The sequence below is a fragment of the Cupressus sempervirens genome, chromosome 4 (assembly GCF_028749045.1).
Source record: "Cupressus sempervirens isolate cs-2001-9-10 chromosome 4, ASM2874904v1, whole genome shotgun sequence".
In the NCBI taxonomy this organism is placed as follows: Eukaryota; Viridiplantae; Streptophyta; class Pinopsida; order Cupressales; family Cupressaceae; genus Cupressus; species Cupressus sempervirens.
Window position 1 is genome coordinate 640706270 of NC_143121.1, and position 21771 is coordinate 640728040.

At 36.0% G+C, this 21771-nt stretch overlaps 1 protein-coding gene across 1 annotated transcript; it reads right to left on the reverse strand.

The window, feature by feature from the left end:
* Positions 1-262: 262 nt before the first annotated feature.
* Positions 263-20668, reverse strand: LOC149562866 (uncharacterized). The gene is made up of 14 exons (XM_089828032.1): positions 20282-20668; positions 19929-20090; positions 17427-18385; positions 14310-15853; positions 11601-11895; positions 11231-11461; positions 8821-8994; positions 5102-5299; positions 4797-4910; positions 4254-4617; positions 2049-2152; positions 1594-1791; positions 1289-1402; positions 263-1109 (listed from the first exon to the last, which is right to left on the reverse strand). Exons 3-14 carry the CDS (start codon positions 18228-18230, stop codon positions 744-746), a joined length of 4506 nt encoding a protein of 1501 aa, XP_089684158.1. The 5' UTR covers positions 18231-18385; positions 19929-20090; positions 20282-20668; the 3' UTR covers positions 263-743.
* Between the last annotated feature and the right edge of the window lie 1103 nt (positions 20669-21771).

Below are 21771 nucleotides of genomic sequence, written 5' to 3' on the forward strand. Positions count from 1 at the left end.
TAAGAGTATCACATAACTATTTCTTTTATTCAATCCTTTTGTATCTTATTAAACACAATTTATTTAGTATACATATAAAATTGTGTATCACATATCATAAGATCAAAACACTCGTCATATTAACTTATACAACCAAGGGTTTGTCATTATTGTACTAGTTATATTATTCATTCCCTTTTGTATATTGTTAAGCACTATATTATTATTTAGAATACATACATTTTCTATCACCTACAACCAAGGGTTTCTCATACATTGTACATTTGCTAAAGATAACTTTTTATTTCATCATATTGAACTTCACAAAATCTTGTGCTTTGCACTGGACTTCTAGATCTTGGGTTGCTATTGCCAAGTTTTACACAAATGTATACCAAACAAATGATCTTTATAGGAGTTTAAAGAAATTGCAAACAACAATTCTCAAAAACAAAAAGAGCTTTGCTGCAAGATAGGGCCGGTAATTCCACTCAATAAAGTAGAATATGAAATAATGTTCCTTGTAATTATTCAAGCATTTTCCAATTCCTCTCTGATCATGATCTTAAATGTTAACCTGTCGTACATCTGTAATGTTACATATGTATATTTACAATAAAATCCGCATCTTCGTATTAAAGAGTGATAACTAAATCCAAGTGGAGATGATGATGTCAAAAGGCATTTCACAATCACCCTCAAACTATACATTCGGGCCAAAAAATATTAGAAAAGCTAAAGATTGTTATCGAATATCCCTATCATCAATTCTCAACCCATGCCTCTCGAAGCAGTTGATAGCGTCTGTTGACCCCTGTTTTGATGGTGGACTGCTTCACGTTTCCTCCAGAATTTCCATTGCTCTGCACTTTGTTCATTTGCGGAGAGATGGTGGGCACTGTTTCTACTAACAGAGAAAGCGGTGACTCTAATTCGTCTAGTTCATCATCACTAGTATGACCCTTCCTCAAAACAACAGATGAACTTCTTCCAAGACGGGTATGATTTGCATCTCCAATCTTCTCTCTAACTGATGATGCTGGTGGTGTAGAGTACTCAACGGAAGGAGCAGAAACCAAAGAAATGGAAACTGAATCTTCCTCAATCTGCAAACGCCGCTCCAAAGGTGTCTGCAACATGCACATATTTCCATGACAGATCAAAGAGTTACAATCATCACACACCTAGAAGCCGTAGAAGGTGTCAAATATGTAAATGAGGGGTGGAAGCAATTCACGTATTTTTATACCCTCTCAGAAAACCATAACTTGTTCGTTTCAATAGTAGAGTTCGCCATGATGAAACTTACCTCAGCATTTAGCGTCTCCATCAGTTGTAAAGGCACAGGATCAGGACAGAACTCGTCAGGGATAAAGTTGCAAAGAATGCGCTTTATCAGAGGTAAACTGAGCACTGGACAAACCTGCTCATCAGAATCATGCTCTAAAGTTATATATCTTCATTTAACAGATGATATTCAGTGCTAAGAAAAAGAGGAACGAGAGAGCATAATCATGTCAAATCATCCAGGAAAGAAATAATAAACTGCAACATTTACTTAAGGGCCGTTTCATTTCTCACTTTCCTCTTAAGCTGACAGCACAAACAAACTACCTCTTTTCTAATGGACTTATCCATGAGCATATCCTTTGGAAGCATCAACAAATCACTGGCTGCATTTAGAAGAGGGAAAGAACTTAACAATGCTTCTACACCCTCAACATTACCCTCCTGAGTGTCAGCATCCTCTTGAGTTGTGTCCTCTGCATCAATTCCAACTAGATCTGTCAACAACCTAGACCAGTTACCAACCTGCACAAGAAAATTTTGAGCATATTAATAAAGCACGTCTCTACAATATTAAACAGAAATAATGCATTTTATAAAATAGGATTTACCCTTCCAATTTTGTGAAGGTACTGTAGTTCTCAAAATCATAAACCAGTATTTCCCCTTACAATAGGACCAAAGAAAATCGTAACTTCCATGACATTATTTACCACAAACAATTGCACTGTAGTGATTTATTTCTGAAAATGTCATTTGCAACAAAATCAAATTACATTCACCTCAGTGAGAATAATGAGACTAAATTGGGTAAAGACACCTTTCCAAACTTGTGTACATGCCTTCCTGAAAAAGTAGTTTCTGCAGGCAAAGATGCACCTGAGATCTACTCATAAAGGAGCAGAGGAATATATATATATATATATATATATATATATATATATAGATAGATAGAGAGAGAGAGAGAGAGAGAGTACAAAAGTATAAATAATGAGATGAAAAGGCGGATTTAACTAGGAGAAAATGGGGGGAAAGAAGCTTTCATACCATTTTAAAATATTATGAACCATTTACACCAATCAAGGGTAGTGACACTCAAAATTGGCATCAAAACACTCAAAGTTGGCATCTAAACATTATGATGTTGGAGAACAAATGTCTGATGCATAGGCGTCCACACATCACATTAGTATCTAAGCAAATCATGCTAAAAATGACATGCAGTAACAAAAATATGTGGTTAATGTGAAGTTGATGCTAAAATATACTCCTTCAAAAAGGATTTTGAGCATCCTAAGAGGGAACAGGTTGATGCAAGGGCTGAAATGGACCTATGCATACTAGAGGAATGGATACGAAAGTGGCTAAAATAGTGTAGTCTAAATTGCAAATAGGGGTATGCAATTTTTGACCTTTCAATCATTATACAAAGATAATCATCTATCATTGAAATAGTCAAACTTTGTCTACAGGATAGATTCACTGTGATTGACTTGGGATCATTGCAATACTTTCTCAAAATTGAGATTTCACTATCTAGTTTGGATGCACTCTTGCTCAACTCAAGTATGTTCTTGGTTTTCTATTACAATTCCACGTGACTAACTCCAATTTTTTTTTGAAGTCAAAGCTTTGAGACTTGGTGTTTTACTTAGTTGACATCACTTTCTATTATAGACATGTTGGGAGCCTCATCTAATTCCATCACCTTGATATCTCTTTTGTAGTTATCATGTTTTATTGCTTTATGCAGGAACCATGCAATCTCCAAAGGAAAACTACCAAATACATCTTGCATAATCTACAACATATGCATCACTATGTGATACAAGATTAGAATTGATTGGATATAAATATTTTGACAATTTTGGCTTCAAAATATCAACTGATGTTGGCTTCAACTATTCCATGACCAATTGTCCTATTTTCAATTTCAAAGCATCATCCAAATCTCAAAGAACATGCTGATATCCATATGCACTATAATAGTTGAGATTAGAACACATCATTGATTTGCAAGTCTTGCAAGCCTCACAAGAAGTGGTTTGCAAATATCTTCACTAGACCAATAAAAGCAAATTTTCATATTTGTGAGTTTAACCCCCATTGGGTTGTCTCTTCTATTTTCAGAAATTTATTTAAACATGTATACCTCATCAATTTCTAGCAGCCAAAATTCATCTTTTCACCTATGAACATATTATGTTCCCCTAAATTACATTTACCATAGTGTCAGTGTCTATAAGAGTATCACATAACTATTTCTTTTATTCAATCCTTTTGTATCTTATTAAACACAATTTATTTAGTATACATATAAAATTGTGTATCACATATCATAAGATCAAAACACTCGTCATATTAACTTATACAACCAAGGGTTTGTCATTATTGTACTAGTTATATTATTCATTCCCTTTTGTATATTGTTAAGCACTATATTATTATTTAGAATACATACATTTTCTATCACCTACAACCAAGGGTTTCTCATACATTGTACATTTGCTAAAGATAACTTTTTATTTCATCATATTGAACTTCACAAAATCTTGTGCTTTGCACTGGACTTCTAGATCTTGGGTTGCTATTGCCAAGTTTTACACAAATGTATACCAAACAAATGATCTTTATAGGAGTTTAAAGAAATTGCAAACAACAATTCTCAAAAACAAAAAGAGCTTTGCTGCAAGATAGGGCCGGTAATTCCACTCAATAAAGTAGAATATGAAATAATGTTCCTTGTAATTATTCAAGCATTTTCCAATTCCTCTCTGATCATGATCTTAAATGTTAACCTGTCGTACATCTGTAATGTTACATATGTATATCTACAATAAAATCCGCATCTTCGTATTAAAGAGTGATAACTAAATCCAAGTGGAGATGATGATGTCAAAAGGCATTTCACAATCACCCTCAAACTATACATTCGGGCCAAAAAATATTAGAAAAGCTAAAGATTGTTATCGAATATCCCTATCATCAATTCTCAACCCATGCCTCTCGAAGCAGTTGATAGCGTCTGTTGACCCCTGTTTTGATGGTGGACTGCTTCACGTTTCCTCCAGAATTTCCATTGCTCTGCACTTTGTTCATTTGCGGAGAGATGGTGGGCACTGTTTCTACTAACAGAGAAAGCGGTGACTCTAATTCGTCTAGTTCATCATCACTAGTATGACCCTTCCTCAAAACAACAGATGAACTTCTTCCAAGACGGGTATGATTTGCATCTCCAATCTTCTCTCTAACTGATGATGCTGGTGGTGTAGAGTACTCAACGGAAGGAGCAGAAACCAAAGAAATGGAAACTGAATCTTCCTCAATCTGCAAACGCCGCTCCAAAGGTGTCTGCAACATGCACATATTTCCATGACAGATCAAAGAGTTACAATCATCACACACCTAGAAGCCGTAGAAGGTGTCAAATATGTAAATGAGGGGTGGAAGCAATTCACGTATTTTTATACCCTCTCAGAAAACCATAACTTGTTCGTTTCAATAGTAGAGTTCGCCATGATGAAACTTACCTCAGCATTTAGCGTCTCCATCAGTTGTAAAGGCACAGGATCAGGACAGAACTCGTCAGGGATAAAGTTGCAAAGAATGCGCTTTATCAGAGGTAAACTGAGCACTGGACAAACCTGCTCATCAGAATCATGCTCTAAAGTTATATATCTTCATTTAACAGATGATATTCAGTGCTAAGAAAAAGAGGAACGAGAGAGCATAATCATGTCAAATCATCCAGGAAAGAAATAATAAACTGCAACATTTACTTAAGGGCCGTTTCATTTCTCACTTTCCTCTTAAGCTGACAGCACAAACAAACTACCTCTTTTCTAATGGACTTATCCATGAGCATATCCTTTGGAAGCATCAACAAATCACTGGCTGCATTTAGAAGAGGGAAAGAACTTAACAATGCTTCTACACCCTCAACATTACCCTCCTGAGTGTCAGCATCCTCTTGAGTTGTGTCCTCTGCATCAATTCCAACTAGATCTGTCAACAACCTAGACCAGTTACCAACCTGCACAAGAAAATTTTGAGCATATTAATAATGCACGTCTCTACAATATTAAACAGAAATAATGCATTTTATAAAATAGGATTTACCCTTCCAATTTTGTGAAGGTACTGTAGTTCTCAAAATCATAAACCAGTATTTCCCCTTACAATAGGACCAAAGAAAATCGTAACTTCCATGACATTATTTACCACAAACAATTGCACTGTAGTGATTTATTTCTGAAAATGTCATTTGCAACAAAATCAAATTACATTCACCTCAGTGAGAATAATGAGACTAAATTGGGTAAAGACACCTTTCCAAACTTGTGTACATGCCTTCCTGAAAAAGTAGTTTCTGCAGGCAAAGATGCACCTGAGATCTACTCATAAAGGAGCAGAGGAATATCCCATCAAAAGGGGAAGTGTGTGAGGAAACACAATGATGGAACGCTCAACACTAATTCATTTACAGAAAACTCAAAATTAACAATAATCAGAAGAACATGTTCCTTCCAGATAATTTAAATAATCATGGAAAATTCGATCAAAAAGGCAAATCATGCAAGATACTTCTACAGCATGTTTATTTCATCTGACCTATCATATTTTTCAATTTATAATTTTGTGAGTACTAAACTTCCCACGTAGTAAGCTATTAGTATAAAAAATAAAATGTATCTTATTGCATAGCAAAATCATGTGCACACTATTCAGGCCACCGCTTATGTTCATTGATGAATCCGAAAAATTATATCCATGTAATCTCAAAATTGAAAACCATTAGACAATATTCTTGCTTTGGCACTCTACAGTTTCCTCTATTTCTGATGAGTTATGTCCGGCACAGTAACAAAGAATACACCAGAAGAATCATTCTCTTTTGAGCTTGCCAAAGCTCCATGTTACAGTCCTTTATCATTCACTTAAAAGCACAACTGCTGCCAATGCTTAACCACAAACTTTACATCCTCTCATTGCATAATGCTTTCTCAAACTTAAAATCTACACAACAGATATAGCCAGCTGTTAACCTGAGGATGCATATGTGAATTCATAAGAGATTTTTCCTACAATACAGTGAAGCTTTCTTATATTATCCAAAGTTCATATTTGAGGTCAAAGGAAAGTACAAACTCTGTGTTAAGATAAAGTGTTATACACCTTACATGGAAGTATTTGATATTTTGTAAAGCTGTAGTCGAGTCAAAATGGGGCACCACACTTTTATGGTGGGCTCCACATCTTTCTTGCATATACATTTATGTCCATTTCACATTGAAAGAAATGTTTTTAATATTTGACAAGCCCTGCCTTCATAAGCACATAGTTTATTGGGCTTATTGGAAGAATGCATTTACTGGTTGGAAATCGTTGTAAAATGCACTCCAGATTGTATATGAACATTTATTTTTTCGGTCACATCTTACAAGCCCAAACTGGGTGCTAGGCTTGGAAAGGCAATATAAGTGTCTTGTAGAATGTTTTGTCAGTTGTATCAATGGCTTACTATGGTTGGCTAGGACACTTCTGTTGTGTAGTCTATTTCTTATTCATACGCTCATTCCTATACATAGAAGGCCAGAAATAGAATTACTAACATCTAGTACAGAAATAGAAGTTCAGTGCAAACCCTTGGAGACTTGAATCACTTGTTTAGGAGTTCTTGAAGAGCATGTAGCGGAATGTGTGCCCAATTACATTGGTCTCATTCTAAAAAGTATTAAAATTTGTTCATTACTGCAGAAAAAAGTCACATCTTGCATGGTTTCTTCCTTGGAAGAAACTGGATTTTTATGTAAAGGCTTGAATTGTACTGTGATTGCTTTGTTGTTGGAAATACATTGATTTTAGTCCTTTGGGGGCTATGTTTTTCCTGAAAGAGTTTTACTTTTTGGTTTTACTGGGTATATGACTGTCTTGTATTGTTGTTTTTCCTTTTATCCTTGCAATGTGTTTTTTAATGCCAGAATGCAGCTGAAATTTGTACAGATCAGATAGCATGACATCTCTACAAATAAGGTCAGCATAGGAAATTGTCTGTATTTTCTTTCACTCCAGGATTTGAACTATTTTAGGCCTTCTATCAAATCAATTAAGAGAAAAGTAAAATCAAGTTGCTAATGTGTTGGCAGCCCCGTTTCCAAATGTACAGTCAATATCAGAAGTTCACAAGATCACATGAGAAATACTTTAACCCATCATCAGCTGACATAAACATTCAAGAATCAATGTTGATAATCGAGTTGCCACATGGATACCTATTAAAACTAATTCTTAAGCAAGATGAGATGCCTGTGTTACTATCTTCTTTGCAATGGAATAGAACTCAAGAATTTCAACAAAGAATTTTCATAAACTGACATTTTTGTAAGGACTTCGTGATCGACCAATATTGCTCCATGTCTGATAACTAAAACTATGCCTGGTAAAAATGTCAACTTAATTATTATATAAATTTAAATTATATCCAGATTATTGTCCATATCATATCACATATTAAGATCAAACAAAAAGGTCATAGTAAACAATGGAAACAATCACTTTTCAAAGAACACTACCCAATCCACCTTATTGATCTAGTAAAGTTTTGCATATACTGAATGATTTAGGATTTACCAGGCTTAGGTTAAATTCTAATACCCTAACAGTGAACAAGTAACCTTATACCAATACTATTAAAGTGAGAAGCTAATCAAATACTACAATAAATTTCTGTCCTTAGTCAAGCAAAAAACAATGTCTGTGGTCCATTATTTGCAACTTGCACCTTCAATGTCAAGCTTCAGCATCCAAGACTCCCATAATAAACATTTCCATGTATTTTAATTCCACAGCCATCTGTCTATATCCTATAGTCTCATAACAGGTATTTCGATGTATTTAAATTTCATTGCCATCTGTAATCTGTAATGACATTCAACCATAGTTAGACCATCCTAGGGGATGGGGGGACAGAGGGGCCTTAATTTGGGGACGGTGGGGGATGGGGGGTTGTATATATTATACATATAGTACATAAAATGCTAGTTATGAAAAGATGTATTGCCATCTAAAATATAATGATGTAAAAGAGTAAATACTTGAACATTGCATTGAATTGGAACATTGAACATTTAACATAAATAGACAAATCAGCAAATAGTTGACTCTGGGACGTTCCCCCATCCTCGACAGAGGTGGTGGAATCTGGTGGTAGAATCTGGTGATGTCGCTGGGAATGGGGGAACGGAGTCTCCAAGTCTCCAGTGTGTCCCCGTTCCCGGTGCATGGGGCAAAATGGGGCAGGGGGGGACGTGTCCCCGTGTAACTATGCATTCAACCCATCTGACTATATGCAAATGTGATAAATTTCAAAATATTCATAACAAGCGAACAGATACATTGGCCAGATCCAAAAAACAAATCAATGAACCCAAACCAAGAGCTGAACCAGAACCAACAACATAACAAAATACAAAAGCATACAGATATGACTGGCACACAAGTTAAGGATTTCTGATTGGTATAAGCACACTAAGAAATAGTGGAACAAAAACATACTGCATTTTTAAGCTGCGCTCCAGAACCAAAGCACAGATTGCCAGCAGGTATGGGAAGAACACTAGGATCAGTTATAGGATCTGATATGGGGTCAGTCGGCATGTCTCCTTCTGATTCACGTAGTATAGCATTGAACATGGCCACATCAAGTCTAGCTACACACACCTCCAAAACCTGAAAGCACATGCAGAAGATTGATATAAAGATTTAGAACAGTCTGTATATGATGATTACACATTTTCTTTGTAAATACATGAAGGCCATAGCAATATATGAAAGTTCTGACAGTTACACAAGGATCACATATATTATTTTACTAAGATAGAATAAATGTTAAGCATGTCACAGAATATTGTGGATTTTGATCTTGACTGCATATTTTATCCTAGAAACAGTCTGCATTTTTTAAGGCCAGTTCTAAATGCAGTCACTATGGTCGGTGAACGGAAATTTTTTGAAACACACAAAATTTGTGAAAAGTGGGAAAAAGTTCAAAATTGAGGCAATTATTAGAAATATAACTACAAAATCAGTCACTATATTAAATTATGTACAACACGACAATGTCAAAAATATAATAGAAAAAAAAATGGTATTATTCCACATTGTTGATGGGATAATAAATCTTAACAATAGTTTTACTGTAGTGGTGGTATGCTCATAGTCTTCTCAACTGTTCTATTGTTTTTTTATTCTTAATAAAAAAAACTAGTATCCCACAGGGCCACATACCCCCTAAGACCTGCGATTTCAAAGAAAGAGATACCCAGGGTACAGAGATGCCAGGGGAAACATCCCCTGCCACCAGCAACAGGGAAGAGATTTCTACATGACGTTTCTCTCAAAGAGTGTACATTTTTAGGTCATCCCCTCTAGATGATGAGTGTTGAGAGGAAACAGGGGTCTCCCAGAACAGCTCAGCTACTCCACAATTTTCTCAAATATCCCTTAAACTGCCAATCATCTCCACAGTGTCTCTATGTCATGATGACAATTTTAATTGGTGTCAAAGCTTTGAACAGATAAGACAACATGATAAAATGTACACATGGTTTGCCTTGAAATAAAGAAAGAATACTTACATGGTATTGGAGGCAAAATAGACTATTTTGACAGCTGTTAATGTTCTTGTTCTCAAATTTAACATACACACATGGTTCGCCTTGAAATAAAGAAGGAATACTCACATGGTATTGGAGGCAGAATAGACTATTTTGACAGCTATTAATGTTCGTGTTCTTAGATTTACACTCACTTATATTAAATTTAGGATGATACCGTTCAAATAATTAAAACGACTCGAGAGTGACAGTATCCCTGTCCTCAACTACATAGCACCCATCATTAAGGCCAGCTGATTCCCTAGCTTCACCATTAGTTCTCTGAAGAATGAAGATTTGGTTGGAAATAGTGAGGATTGATGTTGGAGGAACATTGAAAACATAGTGAAAAAATTAAGATGGCATATGCCATAAAGGTCTATGGGGCCTTGAAGACCTTAATCTGGGCTTGGCAGCAGCAGCTCTGCCTCTCAACCCTGTCACATACTGCAACAAGAAATGCAACAAGGGGAACTGTCTTAAGTGGGCTACACATTGGAAGAAACTCCATAGTTATGCGGGCTTGGGCCAGACTATTAATGGGATGGGTGACCCCCCAGGAAGTCCCAGTGCTTCACCTCTATAAAAATCACCTAGATGCAACGAGTGCTAAGTGTTCCATCATTCTTGTAAGATATGGATCTTGTGAATCCATACACATTAAACATGGGTCAATAAGTTTAACTCGAAAACTGCACAGTTGAATCCTGATAGCAATATCAGAATTTGACTTTCTGTAAAAAACATCTCCTTATTTTTCTACTAACTAGAGAGTTTCGAGAGAGTATGCAATAGAGGCTTGACTAACCAGAGAATCAACAACTATGATAGATGGTATAGATGGTATCCACCAGATTATAAAACAATGATAGATGCTATCCTGGAAATACTTTCTATGTTTTTAAAATGTATCATTAAGGTATTATATTAACATAGATACAAACCTATTTCTTGAGAAATTTTAATATACCAAATGTTTACTTACTTTTACTAGTGAGCATTTTAGGTTGTCTGACCAATTTCAAATATCAGCATAATCCATGTTGTCACATGCATGTCACATTCATGTCCATTTTTCTCCGATTGCCAAACAGTGGTATTAAGTATTTTGTCATTGTCAGACAACATTTAGTCCATGTGTATGTGCATCCTTTAAAATCATATTAATAATTTATAATTTTATTAAACATAGAAGCATTTGATTTACATTATTAATCTCAATCATACACATTTAGGGTGTTTAATAAATATAAATAGCATCGTCACAGAATTGTTTTTCCTTCAAACAAAAAAAATGTACAACATAATACCATTTTTGACAGGACAATTAAGCATCCACACTCATGACCTCCTGCTCGAACAGGACAAAGCCTCTGAAAAGCATCCAGAAAAGCCTTCTTCCAAAGGTCTATAGAATATTTTCCCTGCTGATGATCCCCAAGCTCAGGGCCAAGTAACTTTTCAAAGCTTTTGCTTGAGTTTAAACTTGTATGTTCCTTAAATGCCGCGTCAGTCGGACATTGCATATAAGGAGTCAAGGTCTGCAATACAACAGATATCTGATCAAAATCTAATGAGTTTTTAAAAAAAAACACAACAAAATATAAATAAAAAAGAATAATACTGCATAGTTTCAACTATATAGAAGTTGAAAAAGAGGCAAAGACAAGAATGTTTAACCTGCCACCAAACAGATTCAATGACTCTTCCATATATCCATGACTCAATTTCTTCTAAAGCACTTATAAAGGTTTGGGTTTCTTCCCAGTCATTTAACTTCTTTTTTGGACTAAGCTTTTCTCTTCCCTGTTTAGTATGGCTGTTCCTGGAGTTCTGTGAAGAGGACAGTCTCTGGTCTTTCCTCACTCCATTTGACCCATTGGAATATGAAACCGGCGATGATAATTGGGAGCTGTCAAAAGATTGGGAGACGGTCTCCCGCAGGACAACCGTATTTGACCACCAGAAGGTTAACCTGCACATTCAAGCAAACATGGGAGGGTTAACTAATAATTTACAACAAACCAATTCTTAAATAGTTTTGGCAATGCATCCCTCTTCAGACCAGTTCACTTATCAAAAACATCTCATTCCAGATGCTTGAAAATTATTGCATCCGATGTAAATGAGTTATAGTTTTAAATAAGCATAACACACATGACAGGTTCAAACTGTCAACAAATGTGTAGAGCTGTAAAAACTATTTCAGTAAACTTTTAGATGTTGACAGAGAAAAGCAATAAGGACAAACTAAAGTAATGTTGATTTCCATATTCCCCTTTGACCATTTGAAAAACAATTTCCAAATCAATCTCCAATAGGTATTCAAACTTCAGAGCACATATCACTATGTGTACAGGCAATGAACATTTTGAAGCATAATATAGAATTGAGGATTTTTAAACCAAAGATGATAAATAGCTAGTTACCCCAAATCAGGAGTTAGACACTATTCATTTGTCAATGAATTAAAAGAAAATTTGTTGGTTGAATTTGAAATTAGAAGGTAATAGAATTGCTGAAGATGGCCATCACAAGATTGAGGGCTTCTCCAAGAAAAGAAAAGTGCCCTCCCATCAGAGTTAATATTATGCAGCCTTCACGAACAGATCAAAATGAATCTTGCTAAAGCAAGTCTGAAGTACCAGCCAGCCCTACATGCAGAATGAGTCTTTCACTTATTTATGTTTCACAGTTGACTTAAAAACTAAGCCTCAAAGATCCAAGCAAAGCTGTCCTGTTAAAGTGTACCAACCAAACACTATAGCTCGAACTTGACAACTTATGGTGCATACTGCAAACAGATCATTGATTTCATACCAGCATTCAAAATGAACATTACATAGTTGCAATGTAACTCATAAAATATGAGCAGATGTGTCACTTCATGAGAATTGGGTAATCGGACATGGATTTGAAATAATGAACATGTCATAAGTGGCAAATAGTAATTAAACTCCACCTTACCTTAGGCAGATTGGAAGAACCGTATTCTAGAGTAAGCCTCGGTTTTTCAATGAGGTGGGCTCTTTATGAGATTTAAGGCATTCGCTTAAGTTCTAACCAAAAAGTAGACAGATTGGAAAAAAGTTTTCCACAGTGGATGGTGGTATTTAATTGGGGCTGGGATCTTTATGAGATTGGGCATTCAGTTTGATCCAACCAAAGAGATTCTTATCCAAAATGCAGATATATGTATTCTTTTTTTTGCTCTTCCTGTGAAGTTTTAAATGATAAAGCATTTCCTGGAATAGTAGACAAGATGAGAATCACAATAACTACAAATTCCACAACAGACCAATGATTCATGTGCTAAGCATAGGCCTTTAAAAAGGCTCCGTAAGAAGATAAGCATGAAGACCTTAAACTATGACTAGGAGAATCCACATTTCAGGTTTAACATGCCCTCTGAGTAAGCCCAATTTTAATAAGAAATCGCAACAATAACCAATCAAGAGGAGGGGTATCATCTAGCAAAGAACAACTGCCGAGAGGATATTAAACAAATTATCAAATGAAAAATATCAAAAGAACCTGGAGAAGTTGCCACGACAGTTTTTGTAACCAAGGTGCATAATATACCTCCACCCAAACTGAGTTGACAACAGATTTTTGGAATGAAAAATGGAAATAGATAAGAAACCTTGTAAAAGAGAACCTTAACAAATTCAGGAGAAACGCATCACACAGCACTCATGGTTGGTCAGAGCAAATTTAGAGCAAGCTGTTCAACTAAAATCTACCAAGATTGGTTCACAGGGGCATTGAGAATCACCACAAAAATCTTGGAAGCCCATTCAATTTTGTCTTAGCTTGGATAATAAATCCTAGGAAATTAACTCCTCTAAATTCCATTGCCTAAACATCATTGTCATGTGGAGGAATGAAGGCAAATGGGGCTTAACAAAGAAATCCACTCTGAAAGAGAAAAAGAAAAGATGTTAACAGCCATCTATATCCGAAATGCTTTTAAAATTCATTTAATAGCTAGATAAACAACAGTACCTATCCACTAAATAGAAATTACAGACATTTGATAGGCTTTTCATCATGTGTTCTTAAACTTTAGTATCTTACGAAACATGAAAAAATCTAATAATAAGAACATTAAAATAGGGATCTATAACAAGTCAAACTCAGAGTTTGGAAGGAAAGAAAGGAATCACCCAATAGACTTTATATTCAAGTAGAAATGACTCGATATGAGTAACAAGAACTTATAGCAAGTATCAATCAAAAAGGCAATTCTTGCAGGTTACTGTTTTTCCCTTATTGGGAAACTATTAAGTTATTAACTACTTTAATGTCCAATAATGTAAGCTGCTTTCATTGATATTTTTATTAAAAAATCAGACATGCATTTTTGTTGAATATCAGGCACCAGATTACCTTGGAACATCATTCCCACAGGCTTTTGCAACCAAGATAAGCCCAGAGGCCGCATTTCTTGCAGCACCTGCTCTTCTGTCCTGACTCCAATGCTTGCATGCGTGAATATAAAGCCTTGCTAGTCGTCGAGCAGGAGAATGAACTTTATGAGATGAACCCCCATGTTCGGCAATTACAGAATACACAGCAGCCTCGATAGCAGCAGCCTCTCTCAATTCACCCTCAAGCTTTTCAATTTCTGATTCCATTTGCTTGACCTTCTCATCTGCAACAGCAGCCCTTGCCTCTGCAAAAATAATTTTCATGTTTTCTTTTGAAAATCTTTCATCAGGTTTTACATCATTTTCTTCCATTAAATCATTACCATTATTACCCGATGCAATTTCAGAAACATTAATTTCCTTTACTTCTTCAATAAATTTATCATCAAGTTCTGCTGCAGGATTTATGTCTTCTTGGTCAGAAACTGACTTTGTAGAAACCTTCAAATTCTTGGATTTGTTATCTTGTATAGACTTTATACGTACTCCAGAACCATTTTTGCCTCCATTTCTCATCTCTGCACCGACTTTTGTGGCCTTCTTGGAAGTATCTCGAAATGATTTAGAAGTCTGCTTAACTCCAACTGGTTTTTCCATGGTTGGCTTTGCCAACCGAGTCCAAATATCCACTGACTGATAGTTTGCTTCCTTTTGTTCAACCTTTGTTTGCTGTGCAATATTATCCAGTGAGATTTCCACTGCATGAACCCCTTCTGGTAATTGCTTCAGTGCTTCTTCTTCAACCATAGATTCCGAAACTGGTGTTTGCATATCCACCTCCTCTGCAAGGGTCATTATTCTTGAACATAAAACATTTGCTCCATATGCACTTTTACCATCATTCACATTAGATTCTGTCGTCTCTAATTGCCTTTGATCTGGTGTTATGTCTCCTAATAAATAATTTCCTTCAATGCTTTCTCTACTTTCTTTCCCTCCCTTCTTCTGCTCTGCCTTCTTCACTTCTGGAGGCTTCTCATCTGCTGTAATATCAAAGGCCTTGATTATAGTAGTAACTTTGGCAATTGTAAGTTTTTCATCCAAGCCCTCTTTTACATCATGTGTTACATTCACGTCTGGATCTTCTTTTCTATAATTTCCTAAATTTCCACACTCACCAATTCCATCTTCTCCTACAACATTGTTAATCACCTTGTTTAAATCAGGTGGTACTTTATTTCTACCTGATTTCTCTGTAACAGTCCGCTCTTCACTTTTGTGCTCATTAAATGGGGAAAATGAAAAGTTTATTTGGGAAACAACGGGACTCTCGTTTAATAATTGTTGTGATCTAGTTCCAGAAGAATTAAGAATTATAGCATCTTCATTTTCATTGCTACCAGGACCAGAAGAAACATCAGAGGATGCATACAAGGTAATACCATCTCCAGAAAGAGCTCCCTTGGATGAGGATGATGATAATGGTATTTTAGCTGGAAATACGTCTACTGATAAAATTGTAGCTTTCTGAACGCTTTCAGAGTTGGTAGGAATGCCTCCAGGCTGCAATCACACTCATCTTTTAGTAACTGAAAGAAAACTTGTTAGAAAAAAAGGAAGAGATGCTAGCTTGCCATTAAAAATAATTCCGGATAACATTCATAAATGATTTGGAAGACCAACACAGGATCACCACAATTTGCCAAGAGAGTGAAGATGGTGCAATCAGACACACAAGGACAGAGTACAAATGTCTGAGTTAGCACAAAAACACCTCCTCAATACAAATCATAGGAAAAAATTGAAAAATAATTATTTACATAATGCTAGACAGAGAAAATGGTCGAATTACAAACCCTTCAGAGACTTGGCTTGAGTACTTTAACATATTTTTCATTAATAAAGTTCAAATTTACATTTAGATACAGCATCTATAAACTAAGTTTACCTCTGAGCACTCAATAGCTATGAAAATATGAAATTAGAATAGAAAGCATTTAATGTGCGTACAAAGAGAATCCGAAAACATTACACACTTTTCGGAGGGAGTCATTATGCTAGGCAAGATACTTAGAATCTTAGATAGTATTAAATAACCCAGACTAAGTAGCCAGAAGCACTAATAAGTCCCCCATCTCCTGCATATAAGATGTCTGTGGACCACTTTTGTAGCTGTTGTGGGTAGTTGAAACAGCCCCATTTTAACATTAGAAGAGTTAGGTTTCACTAAGAATGTCACCACCAAATACCCAGCACCCAAAACATACACATAGTGTAGAAACATTAAAGGGTCAAGAACATACCATTAAGTCAAAAGGCCAAAGCACACGTTGAGACATGAACTTCCAAAATATTGATTCAATAAACAAATAAAGCAGGCAGAAAATGTATAATCATTCAACATTAAATACACATCTATCCTTGAAATAAGAATCAAACATAGTTTATTGTGGACAAAAGTTACTCAAATGCCTTTTGCTGAAATTAGTACTCAATAACTTTAACCAACCCCATGTCTAAGATTAATAAGAAAAAAAACATGAAACCAGATGGCTTAACAGTTCTTTCATAATTTGAATGTAACTCTAATACTTTAAGCCTTTACGTGTAACATATTTTAAGTAATTGTATGAAAGCTATTCATTTTGATGCCATCAAGATTGCTTGTCTGTTTTGAAAGTCCAAAAACTAGCACGATGTTTAAGAAATCACAAGCTAGCAAATCATGCTGAACAAAATTAATAAGATACATACATATACAAATAATTTATTGCATAGGCACATAACTCTAATACTTTAAGCCTTCAGGTGTAAAATATTTTAAGTATTTGTATCAAAACAATGCATTTTGATGCCATCAAGATTGCATGTCTGCTTTGAAAGTCCAAAAACTAGCACAATGTTTCAGAAAGCACAAGCTAGCAAATCATGCTGAACAAAATTAATAAAATGCATACACACAGAAATAAATATTGGACAGCCATACAAATTTGACCAACTTGATAACTTGGTGTGGCAGTTGCATGTAGTAGACAATGCACACAACTGAAGGACTAATGGAGCAATTGCAAAACATCCTTGCAATGAAATAGACAAATTTCGGAAACTCTACACCAGCTTATGCAGAGATAAATACCTCTTCCTCCACTTGTTGATCTTGCAAACTATGCTCCAATTTTGTGGAAGGTGAATTTAGTTTTGCTTCTGATGTAGACCCAGAATCAGGTGATAAAGAATGAAAAGAAGAAGGTTCATCATCATCAGTGAAGGATGCAATTTCTGCCTCCTCTGCACCTTCATCACTCATTAATGTTTCATCCCTACTATCTTTGCCCAAGGAAGTCCTACTTGAAAGTGAATGCCTTGGGGAAGTACTAGAACTTACACATGCCTGTACTCTCTCATTCTCAAGTATATCGGCTGCTGTTGAACCATTCCTGTCATATGGACCAATGCTCAAGAATAATGATGGCTGAACTGCATTTCTGTAGCTTCTCTTTAACTTGAAAGGAACATTAATAGTAATAGAACTTTTAAGAATGCCATATTGAGATAGATCTACAACAGCACTTCCCAAAAGTTGCCCTTTTACAGTTCTTTCAGTTTTACTCTCATATAAGTTCAAGTCTAAACACTTTTTCTGATATTTCTCACCATCTATTTTTCTACCTTTATCACTGGACTCTCTAAATAGAGTGGCAGGGAGTAAAAAAGATTCCTTAAATACTATTTTCCCATTGCCCATGTCTGGCTCTACTTGAGGTATGACCCTTCTTGTACTTCCAGCATGTCTATCACCCCTTTCCCAGTGCAATATTACTGGTGTTTGGGCTTTCAAGGATTGGGATGGTGGCCAGGGCTTGATCTCCTGCAGATGGATTGCAAAATTGACATGGAGAGAAGATTCTCTCTTGCTTTTTGATCTAATTCCAAGAACCATTGCTAGATATATTCTTTGACTATGTTTGCAATTAGACGATGGAAGAGTCAGCTTGCACAGAAACTGTGTCCTCTTCTCATGCCCCTATTGCATCTCAGTAGTTTGAAAGCTGCCTTTTATTTAATTATACCAGACTTGGTCACTTGAATAGCTCTCTACAGTACAGGGTAAAAGGAATTAGAACACAAAAATTATGAAAGAATAGAACTTGAACAGAAATAACAGGTTTAAATTTGAAACACCGAAAAGTTCAGCATCTACTCAAATTGTTCAAGCCAAAGTTTCATCAGAACTTCCCAATGAGGATGTGTCAACAAATGTCAAACATGCATCCAGAGGTGTCAACAAATACGTATCCAGGGGTAATTTACAAAGTTGTCAAAGAAACAATAGTTTACAATGACTGGGAATTTTTAGTACTTCATTCTGAAATACATAAGACAATATCTTGCTACTAGCCTTTGTTTAGCCACATTCCCTCATGGCAAAAGAAAAACATCAAAAACAAATTCACATGCAATTTAGGTGGCTTGTAGAAAAGGCTTCCGTCAACATTTAAACTCTCCAATAAATATGAACTTAGGAAATCCCAAATCTTTAATATGAGATCTAGGTTCTTTTTCAATAGAACCTAGCTTGGCAAGCAAGCAAGTCTCAAAAGGCTCATATTGTAACATAAAATTGCCCAGAAATTGTATCCTATGCTTCCCACTGCTCCATTTACAAGCTTCCAAATCGCCTGTTATTCTGATTTGCTAGAAAAGCTATATAGACGTCAAAAAAGAACAGTTAATATAGTCTGTTCGCATGCAATCTGAAGATCTAGGCCACAAAACAATGTAGCAGAACAGCTCATAACTAAGCAAAGAAAAACAAACGAAATATTGGTTAAGAGAATGCAACTTTCAAAAAAGATGAAAAACAGAAAAGAATTGTGAATAAATTATCACAAAGATAAAGGCTGGAATTCCTGGCGCTAGCATCCATTGACTTCAAAACCCGTGCAAGGATAAACAAACAAAATATTGGTTAAGAAAATGTAACTTTCAAATAAGATGAAAAACAGAAAAGCGTTGTAAACAAATTATCACGAAAACAAATACAGGAAGCCCTGAGAATTTATTGACTTGAAAACCCGTTTGTCATACCAAACCAATTAAATCAAATTGATTCATCTTCACTGAAATTGTCAGAATACGGAATAGAAAACAATGTCATTGAAATGTTCGAAAGTCAAATTCCAAAAAATTGACAAATTCATCATTGAAAATATAATGCAAAATGCCAAGTCAATTGGGATGAACTTAAACCCTAATGTAAATAGGATTTTCATAACGAATCTCCAGGTTTCAATCTCCTAGACTGAACCCCAACGTATAGGTTAATATGTGACATCGTGCAGTAAAATTGCACTTACGTTGTTTCAACAGATGAAATCGTTGTAGTTTCCAACAGGCGTGTTTAGATGGAAGGTATCGGCACATCTCAAAACATGAATAACAGAGACTCAATACGGGAGAAAACAAGCGGACTTTATCTTTTAACGGCAGAGAGATCTGCCTTGCACCTACGAATCATGGAAAACGCCAATAAAATCGCACTTTTGAAATGTCACTAGAAACTGAGACTCAAAATTTAAACAGAGAGAACGACCAATTCAACACGGCAAGAAAATAACCAAACTAGAATGCAAAATACCGCGTAAATTTGGATGAGCTCAAGTGCCAAACGAATGAACCGATTCCATCGCCGAGCTGAGGGATAATATACACCAAGTCATTCCACGAGCTCGAATGGAATGCGACGGCTCAGGCAAGTCCCAAAAACTATAAAGCAACAATACCAGCTTACAGGAGCAATCTACAGCATTGAATCAATAACCAAATCTCAGATTCAATCATCCAAAGCACACAACTCAAACTTCTTATATTAACCGATATCCAGCATGCAAATTGCAGGAGTCGGTCAGATCACATTTAAAGGCCAAAGTCAAATTTGCGATGAAAATGACAGATTCAAGCAGAGCCAATGCGCCTTAGTATACTCAGTACCTAGTATGAATGAGCATACGTCCTGAATAGCTAACGAGCTCGCAGGTACGAATCCCCAAAGTGCACGCTGCATTAAGGAGCATGCTTCATCCACTTACCTGAACGGAAAACCTCCATAAATCTCACAGAATACATGTCCTTCGGTAGCGTAAGAGAGACATTAGTCTGTATTCCACAAATTAATCTAAAAATTTAAATCCACACTGCGGTGCCGTAAATATTCCCGAAATAACTATCAGATCTGATCTGTACTAGGCAAAAATGGCTAATAAACCAGAATGCAACCCATATTCTCATTCCCCCACACCTACCACAGACTCTGCAAGCAAATACACCAACCACACCGCGCTCTTCACCGGTCAAATTATTTCGTACTTATACCATGTTTCAAAAAGGCATCTAAATACGGGAACAAGAAACAAAAGCCAAACAAACAATCACCCAATGTAGCTCTAAATTTAACATATCTCACTAACAAAAACTGCACAGACAGCGGGAAACTCCAAGCAGATTCCAATTTCCTCGCAATTTACAATGAACACTAATAAAAAACTCCAAATTCCCCGGCGAAGAAATCTAAAGCATGTGAGCTTAAATCTACATCAATGCGACAAAACAACATATTCGGGAAGCCGGAAAAAGGCAAAAGCGGCGATGGGTCTTACGAAAACTTACAGAGCCTGCTCAAATCTTGTAAAACCGCAATTGTCCCAGTTCAGAATTCGACAGCATTCAACTTCCTTTCAGCTCCGTCTGCCATTTTTCCCGGCCACAAGCTTCCGCATGCCAAGCATCGAAGACCAGTGATGGTTTATCGGGATTTGACCGGAATAAGTAATTAATGACTGACGGTGACGCGTAGACGAATTGAGGGTGATTAGGAGGCCCGTCGCCTCACTGTTTGGCGTCGTCCATTAATTATTATTACGTGATTTCAAGCTTCTTCTGTTATGAGCTGTCGGTGTGACTTGTTTAGCGGGATTTAACTGCGTCGGTTGCCATTTCAAATAATTTCTCGTAAACTGGATCTGTGGACTGTGGAACATTCCTTTACATTATTTTATTTTGGGTCCCATCCCCCATTGCTGCTGCTTGCATGGAATGCCACTTTCAATGGCTGGTAAGCCATTGACACTGACATTGACTGTGCAGTGAAGTGTACTATAGGGTTTGTAACTATTTTTTTTAGGGTTTGGTGAACTGGTAAGTGTGTTCGGGGGAAACTTGAAGTTTAAATTTTTACATGTTTCTACGTGCATTGGTTGTTGTTTTTGTATGTGATGATTTTCAGTAAAAACATCTCTTTGTTCAAAGAGGGGTTAAGTTGGTCAACATGGCTGGTTTGTTCAAGGATATAAAATTTAGTAAACATGTGGAGACTCGTGTTTTGAGGAAATTATAGTAATTGTTTATTTAAAATAATTTATGATAATTAATTTAATTTTATAAAAAAATTGTATAGAAGTTATTAGTCTTTAGTTTGTTAAAGA